At 24.6% G+C, this 14477-nt stretch overlaps 1 protein-coding gene across 3 annotated transcripts; it reads left to right on the forward strand.

Annotated features, from left to right (window-relative positions):
- The first annotated feature begins 2211 nt into the window (after positions 1 to 2211).
- Positions 2212 to 14073, forward strand: LOC129617766 (homeobox protein cut-like). 3 transcript variants are annotated; one of them, XM_055532849.1, is made up of 4 exons: positions 2212 to 2548; positions 6957 to 8958; positions 9293 to 9650; positions 9753 to 14073. In XM_055532849.1, exons 1-4 carry the CDS (start codon positions 2426 to 2428, stop codon positions 12436 to 12438), a joined length of 5169 nt encoding a protein of 1722 aa, XP_055388824.1. In that variant the 5' UTR covers positions 2212 to 2425; the 3' UTR covers positions 12439 to 14073. The 3 variants fall into 3 exon arrangements, with proteins under 3 accessions (XP_055388824.1, XP_055388823.1, XP_055388815.1); XM_055532848.1 differs by having other exon boundaries at positions 9311 to 9650; positions 9729 to 14073; XM_055532840.1 differs by having other exon boundaries at positions 9729 to 13053.
- Positions 14074 to 14477: the final 404 nt, after the last annotated feature.

Consider the following 14477-nt stretch of genomic DNA (forward strand, 5'->3'; position numbering starts at 1 on the left):
TTTGTATTTTATGTGTGTTTGTTGTTCTTGTTATTTTTTTTATTATTTCTCGTCTATTTCTTCCTCTTCTTGTAATTTTTTGTTGTTTTTGTTGCTGTTGTCATTATTATTGTTATTGTTGTTGTATTTGGTGTTGCTGGCTGTTACTGTTTTCGTTATTACTTTTATTTTACTCGTGACATTCTTTTCTTCGATACTTTTATTTTATTCTGTTTTTTTTTTTTTCTCTTATTGTTTCTTATTTTTTTGCTTTGTTATAATTTTTATTATTTTTTATTATAAAAAAAAAAAAATTGTATGTATTTTTTTTTTCGGTTCAACTTCGATATTCGTAATTTTTTTTTTTTGCACTTTTTTTTTTTTTTAATGTTATTTTATATTATTTTTTTTTTTGAGATACATGCGAACATGAATATATCTTTGGATAAATTTTGGTTGTTTCTTATTTTCTTTTTTTTTTTTGATTATATATGCTGTTATATTGTTGTTGCTGGTATAGTAAAATAAAATTATAATAAAAAAAAAAAATTATAAGAAAAAATAAGAGGAAAATAAATAAAAGAAGAAAAAAAAAATAAATGAAAAAAACAAAAACGAAAAAATTGTAGATATAATTCAACAAACAGAAAAGCAACATTTATATGTCTCATTTCCTATGATTCTGACAAGATGGTTGTTGGTTTGGTCTTAGTTACGATATTGAAAATTCAGTCATCAATTGAACTCAAAACGGATAAGAACAAAATTGAAATTGAGCTCTTCGTTTTTTTATTTTCTCAACAATAATTTTTATTTATTGTTTTTGTCTTTCGGAATTTTTAATAATAATTAGAAATGATATATTAGAATTTTGCACAGATATATATATGATATATATGGGTATATATATAAATAAATAATTATAATAAGGAGAAATAAACAACAACACAGAAAAAAAAAATAGAAATTATACACACATGTATAACAAAAAAAAAATTAATTAATGCAAAATTTAAAATAAAATAAAATAAAAAAAAAATATTTTAATTATTTTAAAAATAAAAGTTTAAAAAAAATTTTTCATCTCAACAAAAAATTAAAAATAAAACATAGAGAAACAAAAAAAAAAACAAGTTTGTTAAGTTTTTTTTTTTCGTATATTTTGATGGATCAACAAATCATTTGACATATTTGAGAGTAACGGAATTTTATGTTGCAATTATTTTACTGTTTATTTGTGTAACACGTTCGTTTTTTTTTTTTTTTTTGCTTTTTTTTTTTTAAACAATTTTCTTTTTTATTATAAATTCCAATTATTAAAATATTATATAAAATTGAAATACAACTGTGAAATTTGTGATTTTTATTTAATAAAATAAATAAAAAAAAAAACTAATAATTAAAAATAATTAGAAAAAAATAAAAATTTTTGTTCATTATAATTTTTATTTAAAGTTTTATTAATGAAATTTTAAATTAATACAAGAAATATATTTAGTATATAAAAATATATCAAGAATTAAATATAATCGAATCGAAATATATTGAATAAAATAATAAAGTAAAAGAAAAATGTATATAAATAATAAAAATAATTGTAATTATATTAATAAAAATATTAAAAGCAAATCACATAATATTAAAAAAATTGTGTGATTAACAACAAAAGTATTTGATTATACTTACTTTAGTGAATAAATGAATAAGAAATAGAAAATAAAGAATAAGTATAGTCGGTATTATAAAAATATTATAAAAGAAGATTATGAAGAAAAAAAATATTACATTAAAAAAAGGAAAATTAATCAAAATGTTACTTTGATAACAAGATAAGCAATTTTATTCGTATATTTCTAAGGATATACTTTATCTTAACTGTAAAACATATAAAAAATATTAAAAGTTTAAATGAAATAAGAAAAATTATTTAATATGAAATAATTAAAATAATTCAAATCAAATAAATAAAATGTGTTACAATTAATTAATTAATTAATTTAAAATTTAATCAAATTTTAAATCAAAAAGGAAATAAATTAAAAAATATCTTCGATTTTATTTGTTTTATAATTTTTGGTTTAATTTTTTTTTTCCATCTTCTCTAATAATTTCATATTCGATGAAATTTAATTAATTAATACAAAAAAATTTATAGTGTTTTATAAAAAAAATATAAAAAATACGCTTAAATTATTAAAATAAAAAAAAATTTTTTAAAAATGGTTGGTGTTATTAATCAATTATTTTTTATTAAAATTTTTTATTCAACTTTTTCATAAACATACAAAGAAAATAAAAATTAAAAAAAAAATTATATGGTATTTTAGAAAAACAAATTTTCTTATAAAATCAATCACAAATTTTTAGTATCAAAAAAAAACAAAAATAAATAAATTATTACTTAAAAGTTATATATGTATGAAAAAAATTAAAAATATTTGAACGAATGCAGCCATCTTCGCCACAAACGAACGGTGGAACAGCCGATATGGATTTAACGGCTGTTCAATCAATGGATTGGTTTTTAAAAAAAGAACGAATCTATTTATTAGCACAATTTTGGCAACAGGTAAGTTTAAATTTAATTTTTTTTTTTTTGTCAATGCCGTCAATTTCAATTTTTATAAAAAAAAATTTTTTTTTTTTTTTTTGAAATGCCGTCGGAAAAAAATAATTTTTTTGGTTTAATTTTTTTAATTTTGTGAGTTTTGTCAATATTTTTTCGTGTTGTAATCTAAACAAAGTGTAATGTTTAGTACAGATATTTTGGAATAAGTTGTTTTAGAAATTTTAAAAAAATTTAAAAATTAGACCATTACTTTAAATGGAATCTAAAACAGTCAATTTAATTCTTAATGTTCTTACTATACCCTTATTTTTAATTTATATTTCTAATGTAAATTTGAAAATTGTGTTCCTGTGTATTTTTCATTTAAATTGTTAAGATTATGTAAAGAGTTAAAGTGTGTGTATAGAAATTACTTTTATGCATAAAATAAGATTATATTTTTTTAATGAAGCTTTGAATATCCTTGTAATTTAATATTTGTTTCTGTACTACTTATATATAGAATCGAAACACAAACCACTAAGAGAATTTTGCTTATAGTTTATTTTAAAACTGTCCAAAAATTTTTCCATTCTTATATAATTATTAATTTTGTGACTGTTTTTCTCCAATTAATTTGATTTACTTAATTGTAATCACTTAATTTTTTACATAATATAATATTAAAATAATCAAAAGTATGAATACATGGGCGTCTATTATTTCTTAATAATGTATATATAGGAAATACTTATGGGTATTTATATTCCTTTTAAAAAATGTCCTTCTAAATAATTTGAAAAAAAAAATAAAATTATTTATTTTTGTAATATTAAATGATATTGAAAATTTTATACATAAATTTTTGTATATGCTCGTATATTGTTTGTTAAAAATTCATTGTAAACATATGTTTCGAAACTTATACTCAATTGGGGTCAATATGTTGAATTTTTAAAATACATATGTATATTTCCAATACAATAAGTTAATGTTATTACATAACATATTCCATGAAAACGAGATGAAATTTTTTCATGGTATAATATTTAATTGGTCAAAATTTTGATCATTTCGAATTTGTATTCTTTTTATAATTAATTTAATTTTATTTTAAAATGTACAAGCACTTTAAATTATATTTTCAACAAAAATTTATAATTTGGGAATTTTATAATTGAAATTATAAACTATGAATCTCAAAATTGCATCTTTATTGAAATTTTGTATAAGAACCCGAAATTGTTTAAAATCTACATATTTAAATATTATAAAAAATGGATTTTTTTTTTGCAAGTATTTTTTGTCTTCAATTATTACGTTTACTCATTACTAAATTTTAATTTTTTTACAATATCTTGAATTATAAGGCCCATATAACTAAATATTTATGTGACATCCAAAATATAAAATAGCATTAAAATAGTTTTTAGATAATTGGTATCCAAAAATAATAAATATTATCGAATTCGTTTTAGCACTTATCCAAAAACAAATGGCTTTCTTAATTAAATATTTAAAACGCGGATATATGAGCAGACTTTAAAATAAAAATTTTAAATAATGATAAATAATTTTGTTAGACCTTTTAAATTACAACATTAAAAATATTAAATTTAATAACAACATTAAAAATTAAGTCAGTTTTTAAATCTTTCCATAAATCCATTCCATATTCTTTCAAGTGTAAAACCCTAAATTTTTGAATTGCAATTTTTACAATATCTGAAAATGCTATATAAATTTTCTATAAAATGATTAAAAAATTTCAATTGGATTGACGATTTTCAATTGGGTAAAAGACTCCCAAAATTATAATAAGTACCTTTAATATTAATCGTGTTCATTTTTTTAAAAATTGAAAATCAGAGTTTGTAAAACGGTATAAGATAGCCTTTATTTAATTAATTAATTTTTTACTTGGTTTAAATAAATTTCTATTCAAATTCTTAAAATTGAGATATTTTTCAAAATCATTAAATATTTTTGGTGAATTTATGTTAGAGATGTTTTTCTCTTTTGTAATTTTGTCCATTTTAAATTTACCTGATTTGGAGTGAATTTTATTTATTTTACGATATTTTATAAAAATTTAACACAAGTCCAATAGTTAATAATTTTATTTAAAAATTTACTTGGTCTTAAATAATAATTTTACATTCTTATTATCAATTCCATTTTATTTTTAATCACTAATTTTGAGTTTTAATATTTTTAAGTGTACTTCAATGAACATTTCGAATCAATTGAAATCTTGTATAACTTAATTAATTTAAAAAATTTTCTATCTATCAAAGTAATTTGCAGATTGAATATTGAGTTTAAGATTAAGTAGTTCTTTTATATTTTTCGTTAATTTTTCAACTCGAACATTTAAATTACCATTCTTAATAATTGAAGTTTCAATAAAAATATTCTAAGAAATTAGAAAGAACTTTTTACAAACTAATTAAGTGTACATACTTGTATTAAGTGGTTATTTAAAAAATTTATTGTCTCATTAGTAATTATTTATTATTCTTATATTTTTAAGTAATTTTAATGAATTATTAACTGTAGTCATTTAATGCATCACATAGGTATTAAAATTATAAAAAAAATTTCAAAGAACACCTTTAGGAAATTCGTCTTTAATTAAAAACTACACAGATTCAATATATTTTACCTACATAATATAATTATAATACACATACATATGTTTATACAATAAATATGGAGAAATATATCCAAGTGAGCATTTTAATGTGGAAATAAAAGTATAGAATCTAGATTTCTTTTATCACTCCACTTGTTATTAAGAAATTGAATTAATAAAAAGAAAATACAAATAAAATTTAAATTTTTAATTTTAAATTTTTTAATTTTAGATTTTTAAATTCAATATTAAGTATGTACATGTATAAGTTATACAAATATCTTTAATCACATTTTGTGGACGGACATTCAACGTACATACATATACATATTATGTATATATATGTGTGTGAAAATATGTTTTGTATATTTCTTGATTTATTATAATTATTTTCGGTTTTGGAAAAAATTTATTTAATTCTTTAGTTTATTTCTATACACACATGCATACTTATATCGGCTCTTAAGTATTACGCATTCCATCAAGTGATTCATTTGGAAAATATAATATGATTTTATTGGCATTCATTATTATAATATTTTAGAAATTATAAAGTCAAAAAAAAAAAATATCAATGTAGATAGCTATTTATTTTATTTTTGAAAAAAAAAAGTGAGAAAAACAGAACATTTAAATATTTAATTTTTCCTTGCTTTTCATTGGTATTTTTCTATTAATTTTAAATAAAACAAAAAAATTTAAATTAAAATTGAAAAATATTAATGAAAAAATAAAAACACAAAATTTGTGGTTCTATTTTTATTTCATTTGAATTTATTTAAATATAAAAAATTATGATTTCTTATAATTTATTCAGATAATATTCTTTATACTCTATTTATTTTTTAAATATTTTGTTTTCTAAAAAAAACTCTTTGATAAATAGATTATATTTCTCATTTGCAATTCTGACTGCGAGAATAAACACTGTACTGCAGTAGAAGCGCTAAAACAAAGCTGAAAGCAAAAACTCTGGTGTAATCCAAATAATGTCTCTCTACTCTCTCAATAATGAGTTCTTTACTAATTAAGATTTTCAATATAAAAACAGAAAAATTTTATGCTGTCGATTTGGCAAAAGATCTTTTGCAATTCTACCGACAAAAACGGAGTGTTTTTTGCTGCAAACTAGAAAAATTGCAAAACCCGAATCTAAATCTATATCAGAATCAATATTCTGATATATCTTAATATTAGAGTTTCGAAACTAAGAAAGAATGTATATACTTAATAGTTAAATAAAAATTATGACTTAAATACTACACAACTAGTGTTAGTTATGCTTCTGAAAATATTTTCAGAAGGGTGTTCACTAATTTCAACTCGATTCACTTGAAACCAATAACTTTTACCTATGTCGTTTTCTCGTTTTTCCCACAAAAACTGATAATTATATTCTAATAAAATGAATGATTGTAAATAAGACAAGTAAATATGACGTTAGAAAACCAATATTTAGGATTTAAACTAAAAAAACAAGTTTTTAAATCTCCAGTTAATTCTAATTATAATAGAAAAGTAATTGTAATCAACTTATGTGTTTACATGAACTTTCATGAACTGATAACATTTAATTAATGAAATAATAATATAAATTTTGTTCTACGACCTCTGTAACCGATATTTTACAGGTAAAACTATATTTTTAATGCCATTAAATTGAAGTGATGTGTAGTACATTTTAACTTTTTCAAAGAATATTAAAACTTTTAATAGTTCTTCAAAATTTCATTTATTAATTTAAATAACTATTATATATGTAATAAATCTAACAAGATAACGTCTACTTTATAGAGAGCTTCATTAGCTGAAAAGGAAGTTAATAATTTAAAAGAACAATTATCATCAAATACAGCAGTAACAACAACACCAAGTACAAACTCATCAAATAATTCATTAAATTTGAAACAGCAATCGGCAAATCCTATTACAACTGATTTATCATCACGTATTAGTATATCAATACCACCAACACCACAACAAAATAACGGTGCATTTATTGCTGAAGCACCATCACCATCACCACCTCTGTCGGATACTGGTAGTACAACAAGTAGTAATAATTGTCCATCAAATAATATAAGCATTAATAAAAAATTATTCTCTCTTACAAATAATATTAATAATAATAGTACTATAAACGGCAATATAAATATATTAGCTAATAATAATAATAACAATAATAATAAAATGGAAGAAAATTTAGTAGATCTTAAAATTGCACCAGATTTAAAAATAATTGAACAGGTTACAAATGATGCTAGCAAAATTAGTTTAAATGATAATTGTAAAACACAATCAAAATTAAACGAAAATAATAATAATAGTAATGAAAATAACAATAATAATAACGATAATAATACTAAGAATAGCAATAATAGCAATAGTAATAATAGTAATAATAATAATTTAAATAGTAGTAATAATAATAACAGTATTGCTATAACCGAAAGATTACTCGATGAACTAGCTGCCAAAGATAAAGAAATTAAAATATTAGCAAATGAAGTATTACGTTTAAAAACTTTAAATGAAGAGCAAGCGAAAGAAATTGAAAAGTTGCAAGAAAATATTAAAGAAAAAATAGAACTAATAGTTAGATTAGAAGCTAGACAATTACAACAACAACAGCAACAACATAAGCAAAATGAATCAAAAGAATGTAATATACAAGTGGACGAATCACAAAAGGTAACTACGGCGACCACATCAATACCATTAAAAAATTCAATAAATGTGACAACGACACCAGAAGCTAAAGTTGTAGAAGCACCAATTCCATCAACTCTACCACCGACAGAAATAGAAATTAAAAAAGAAAATATTATTGATGCTACTGCTTCTGATGATGGAGGTGATGTTGAAGACGAAAATGATATAGTTTCGTCTCCACCACCGCCGGCAATCACAACAGCGCCGAGCATCACGCCTTTACCGTCCGAACCAAAAGATTTTCAAGAACTTTTATTTGAGCGCACAAAAGCTTTGGTCGCCGCTCAACAGCAGCACCCGCAACATCCAATGCAACTTCATCATCCACATCATCTTAGTTACCAATCCAACGATAAATTAAGCAGTTTAGCTAATTTTGTTGAAGGTACAGGTCTCAAAACATCTTCCCTGGATTTTGAAAATAAATCCGGTGGTAATAACTTAGCCAGTGGTGGTGTTGGTTGTGCTACTTCAGACTCCAAAGCCAGCACGCCAAGTTTACAAGATGACCGACGAAATGAAGATATATTAGCACAATCACCAGTTTCCCAGCAGCAACAACGAAATAATGATATTTTAAATGGTGCAGGTGTTGGAAACAACGATCCCGTAATGCAAAGTGCGAATATATTTAGTCCATTACAACATATGCCAGGGGGATTTCTTCGTGCATTACCGTTCCCTTTCCAAAATCGTCCGAATTTTCAATTTCCCGATGATTTGCCAATGCATGGTTCAATGACGTCTCGTTTAGGGGAATCTCTTATACCCAAAGCGGACCCTCTAGAAGCAAAACTGCAAGAAATGTTGCGTTATAATATTGATAAGTTTGCAAATCAAAATTTGGACACCCTGTATATATCTAGACGAGTACGTGAACTGCTTTCAGTTCATAATATAGGTCAGAGAATATTTGCAAAATATGTACTTGGGTTGTCGCAAGGGACAGTCTCAGAACTCTTATCGAAACCAAAACCATGGGAGAAATTAACTGAAAAAGGACGTGATAGTTATCGCAAGATGCATGCATGGGCCTGTGATGAATCGGCTGTGTTAATGCTGAAGACAATGATTCCCAAAAAGGGTAAGTTTAAATATTTTATTCAATGTCTTTTTGCATATCTGTACTTCTAAACTCATTATTTACAAATAAAAAGCAGTGGCTATGGTTAAAAAAGAAAATAGCTAACTTAAAAATTACTTCTATAATTTTAATCTTACTTACAACATTGTTTTTTTTTTTGATACATTTTATAAATGTAACATTTTAATCTTACAGTATTAAATATTTGTATAATTTAAGATTTTATTAAGCACGTCACTGCTGACATACCTATACCATTTTACAATAATATTCTTATAATTTAAATTTACAAGAGAAAATCGAAAATCAAAATCTAACAAAAATTTTTCATTAGATGATTTTCCACCTCCAGATACAGGATTTCCTCAGTATGACTCTGATGAACGAAGTCACAGTATGAAACCTGACTCAGTATCTAACACACCAACTGCTGCTGCTTCTATTTTAAACCGAGGAAATCATCAAACACCACATATGGAGCACAGTATAGACATTGGCAAAGACGTTGATGTTCAGCAACATAATGAAGAATCTCGTTCGCCTTTACCAAATGCATGTTCATCACCTATTTATAAAGACAATACCAAATTTAATAAAACTGAAGATTTCGCAGCACGTGATAAAATTGCGAGAAGTTATCAAGAAGAGTTCGCTAAAATGATGATGAGATCACAAAAGGAAGAATTTCCAAGGTATTTTTGAGTAATTAAAGTAGTATTTCTCTTTCTTTATAGTATTTATCAGACTACAAATGCGCTAACTAATCTTAGTCCATTTTTTTCACAATTCCACAGTGGTGGGATGCCACCAAGTCCTCAAATGCATAATGAAAACATACGTTTAGCAATAGAAAATTATCATCGGGAATTAGCAAAACTTCAAAACTTTCCCAGTCTGTTAGCATTACAACATCAAAATGCTTTAGCAATGAATGGGTCTGTGCAAGATTTATCAATATCGAAAGATAAAGATACTAATAAAACAAACAGTGATAATCAATCAAAAGATTCATATTCAATTAATGAGCAATCAAATCAAAAACCTGATGATACCAACGATTTAAGTCGTGATTCATTCAATTTATCTTTATCACAAACAAAACAGCAACAACTTGATTCTAATAAGTCAAACAACAGTTTTTCACGTAGTGACACTCCGATGTCAGCCCCAAGCCCATTAGTAAATTCCATACTTCCACCTGCAATAACTCCAAATGATGATTTTTCTACATCTGTAAGTCCGTTACAACGAATGGCCTCAATAACAAACTCACTAATAACACAACCACCTATACCGCAACACCACCAAACACCACAACGACCAAAAACCGTTTTGCCACCAATTACGCAGCAACAATTTGATTTATATAATAATCTAAACACGGAAGATATTGTTCGTCGCGTCAAAGAAGCTTTATCACAATATTCAATCAGTCAAAGACTTTTTGGTGAGTCGATATTAGGCCTGTCCCAAGGTTCAGTATCAGATCTTTTAGCCAGACCAAAACCGTGGCATATGTTAACGCAAAAGGGTCGAGAGCCATTTATTCGAATGCAAATGTTTCTTGAAGATGACAATGCTGTACATAAGTTAGTTGCTAGTCAATATAAAATCGCACCAGAAAAACTAATGCGTACAGGGAGTGCTTATAATACAAGTCCACAAATACCGGGTAACCTAGTACCAAAGCTTGAGGGAATGACTAATATGCCATTACCAAAAAGTCTAGCCGATATGAAAAATTCTCCAGAATCGCTTCCGCAGCATATTATGCAACAAATGCGAGCTTCGATAATGGCGAGATTTCCTGGATCAGCCGCGGCTGCGGCGGCAGCAGCTGCTTCTGTAGCAGGCGCTCCTGGCATTGGAGGAGGAGGAGCTGGTGGTCCGCATCAAGGCATGCTTTTAACTTCACCAGGCTTACCACCACAACATGCAATAAATTTGCAAAATTCTCAAGAAAAAAAACAATTACCACAAATGATACCGTCGCATATACAACAACAAGTTAACTCAATGCGGGGACAAAACCAGCATGTTTCACCCACTGTTTACGAAATGGCGGCACTTACACAAGATCTAGATACTCAAGTTATTACAACGCGTATTAAAGAGGCTTTGCTAGCAAACAATATTGGACAGAAAATTTTTGGCGAGGCTGTACTTGGCTTATCGCAAGGATCTGTCTCTGAATTACTATCAAAACCAAAACCATGGCATATGCTTAGTATTAAAGGTCGAGAGCCATTTATTCGAATGCAATTATGGTTATCTGACGCAAATAATGTTGAACGTTTACAAACCATTAAGACTGAAAAACGAGAGGCTAGTAAAAGACGCCGTTCGATTGGAATGGGTGGCGGTCATGATAATAATTCTGATTCAAATAGTAACGATACAAATGATTTTTATACAAATAGTCCCGATCCAAATTCTGTAGGCTCCTCTGGTACGCCACCTAATAAAAAACAACGTGTTTTATTTTCCGAAGAACAAAAGGAAGCGTTACGTTTAGCGTTTGCACTCGATCCATATCCTAATGTGGCAACAATAGAGTTTTTGGCAAATGAACTAGGTTTAGCCACGCGAACAATAACTAATTGGTTTCACAATCACCGCATGCGCTTAAAACAGCAAATGCCACATGGAGCCCCCAATGAACCCATACCATCACGTGAAAATCAAACAGGAGCTCCGTTAAATCCAGTTCAATTCAAAATTTTATTGAGTCAGAGACTAATGGAACTGCAAAAAGAAAAATTAGGTTTAAGTGGGATGCCATTACTATATCCACCGTATTTCGCAGCAAATCCAAATTTAGCCGCTTTAATTGGCGGTGGTTTACTTCCATCCAATGAAAATGAACTTCAAGTGTTAAATGCGGCTTTCAAAGAGCAAATGAATTGTTTAGACCTATCAGTAAGTAATCCAACTGGTACTGGATTGCCAACAATTAAAAAGGAAAATGATCTTGTTGGTAACGATTATATTGATGAAGATAGTAAAACGGATATCAATGATAATGAAACAGGATCAAACACTGACATAAATGAACTAAATAACAATAGCAGTAATATAAATGATAATTTAAAATCTCCATCAAATGATACTTTTCAAAATCAGAGATCTAATCAAGAAGATGAAAGTAATAATACATTCACAACAATAGATTCACAATCACAAAGATCATCGAGAAGAAAAGCAAATGCACCACAATGGGTTAATCCAGATTGGCAAGACGAATTGGGAACAAAACTCTCAACATCACAAGCTTTAGCACCAACAACGAATATTAATTTAGCAGAAGATAATAATAATTCAGTAAATAAAAATATTGATGATGAAACAGATAAAGAAGGAAAACAACTGTTAGGCGATGAAACAAATTATTCTGCTTCTGTTGAAAACAATGAAAACTCTCAAACAATAATAAAGAATGAAGATACTATAAATGATACAAAAGAAGTTGGATCCGAATAAAATAATAATATAATAATCTAAAGAACTGAATTACAAAACATATAGTTATAGTTTTAATTGACACACTATGTAAGAGGGTTGCAATAATCAAAATAATAATAAATTAGCATCTGTATGTAAAATTGATCTCAAAAAGAGCCAAAAACTTCTTACATTACGTAAGATGCTTGTATTAATTAGATGCCTAAAATTTTACAATAAAATAATATTAATTATTTCAAAATATTTTTGTATTATACACCCTCTATAAAGTGCTGTTAAATTATATAAGTAAATAAAACAAAATTATTTATCATTGAAAACACATTGAATTGCAATTTAAGGCAGAAAAAGCATACAATGAATGTATTATAAACGTAAACGTAAATTTTTAAAATAATTTTAAATTAAAGAAATTAATATTTCCTGTACATATTATAATGTGCAATCAATTTCTAAAATACTTTCGTATTCGTAAGATAATTGCGAAAGTATAAATACTTTCGTAAATAATTATTATTTAAATTAAAGTATAATGAAAAATTAATAAAAACACATAAAACAAAAGTCTATAATAGTTATACAAAAAATTTTGATTTTTTAATGTTCCAATAAAACCCGATATAAAAGTTTAAGTAAAAAAAAAATGAAATAAATAAGTGCTATAAATTTTTTAAAAATTAATTAAAATTTTTAATTTCTTTAAATTTCAATTTACAGCTTTTTCGAGAATGAAAACAAAAATTTAATGATTTTTAATTTTTTATATTTTTTTTTTTAAACTTGTATACAAATTCAATTAAAGCTATATAATTATTATTGATAAAAAACATTAGTTAGAAAATTTGTATGTGGATTTTATATGAAAACAAAAATAAAACAAAAACAAAGGCTCTCCATTCTATTAAATAAAATAATAAAAAAATCACTAAATTAAATTTTTATTCTGATATTATGTGTATTAGATCATCTAACAATGCAACCAAAAAGCCAACAATCTTGCCTCAATATAGCAATATCAATTTGATTTACTTATAAATGAAACTGAAAAATGTTAAAAATTTTATGAGTAAAATCAGAAATCTAGTTTTAGAATTTTGGTAAAACGGTCTTCCAATTTTAATCATAATTTAGTTTTTTTTTTTAATTTTTAAATGCGTAATTGCCTACAGTAACATTTTCATTACCTCAATACAACTTGTTGAGGTTTCTCAAGGTTAAGTTATATTGTATATGTGACAAATTACTTTATTTTCCTACAATAATTTTCTAATTTCTTTTAATTCTAATAATGAAAAATTAAACAAATTTTTAATAATGATTTTTAAAAATATTCTTTGAAAATATTTTTTTTAACACTTGAATTTTATATTGAAAGGCGTATGCAGGTTAAAAACTAATTTAAATTAAATATAAATTTTAAAACTAAAATTACAGAAAAAAATATTTAAATAATTTATTGCACTTATAAAAATTCATTTTTTAATTGAACAAATTGTGATTATTTTTCTTTTTATTTTGTTTAATTAAATGAAATACATTGTATATTTTTGTTGTTTTAAAATAATGAAACAAAAAAGAAACAAAAAATCAATAGAATATTATTATGTTATCCTTATACAACAACAAAAAAAAAAAACAAACACATCATAAAACTTTTAAAAATTTTTTAATTTTTATTAAAATGCATTTACAAAATGTTATAATTATAATAATTATTACATAATTATTATTATATTATATTTTATATTTTAAAATAAAAACAAAATCTTTATAATATATATATATATATATATATATGATTATAGGTACACAACACTTGATAACATATTAGTATAACAGTTATTAGTATAACAGTTATATAGTATAACAGTTATATAGTATAACAGTTATTTGTATAACACTTATTTATATAAAAAAAAAAATATTTTTATTTAATTTTTTTTTTAATTATTTTTTTTTTATTTTTTTTTTTTAATACCTTTTACATAATTTTATAATTCATACATATATTTAATAAATTTTAATTATTGTGATCGTTTTTTGTACGGTTTTCCATC

This window comes from Condylostylus longicornis, unplaced genomic scaffold (genome assembly GCF_029603195.1).
Source record: "Condylostylus longicornis isolate FDR11 unplaced genomic scaffold, ASM2960319v2 ptg000006l, whole genome shotgun sequence".
Classification (NCBI taxonomy): Eukaryota; Metazoa; Arthropoda; class Insecta; order Diptera; family Dolichopodidae; genus Condylostylus; species Condylostylus longicornis.

What these genes read in the sequence shown, in the direction of transcription:
- LOC129617766 (XM_055532840.1), top strand. Translation starts at nt 2,426, where the DNA reads ATGCAGCCATCTTCGCCACAAACGAACGGTGGAACAGCCGATATGGAT. An exon ending in GACAATGATTCCCAAAAAGG is followed by an intron (nt 8,959 to 9,292) that starts GTAAGTTTAAAT and finishes ATTTTTCATTAG; the next exon opens with ATGATTTTCCACCTCCAGAT. An exon ending in CAAAAGGAAGAATTTCCAAG is followed by an intron (nt 9,651 to 9,728) that starts GTATTTTTGAGT and finishes AACTAATCTTAG; the next exon opens with TCCATTTTTTTCACAATTCC.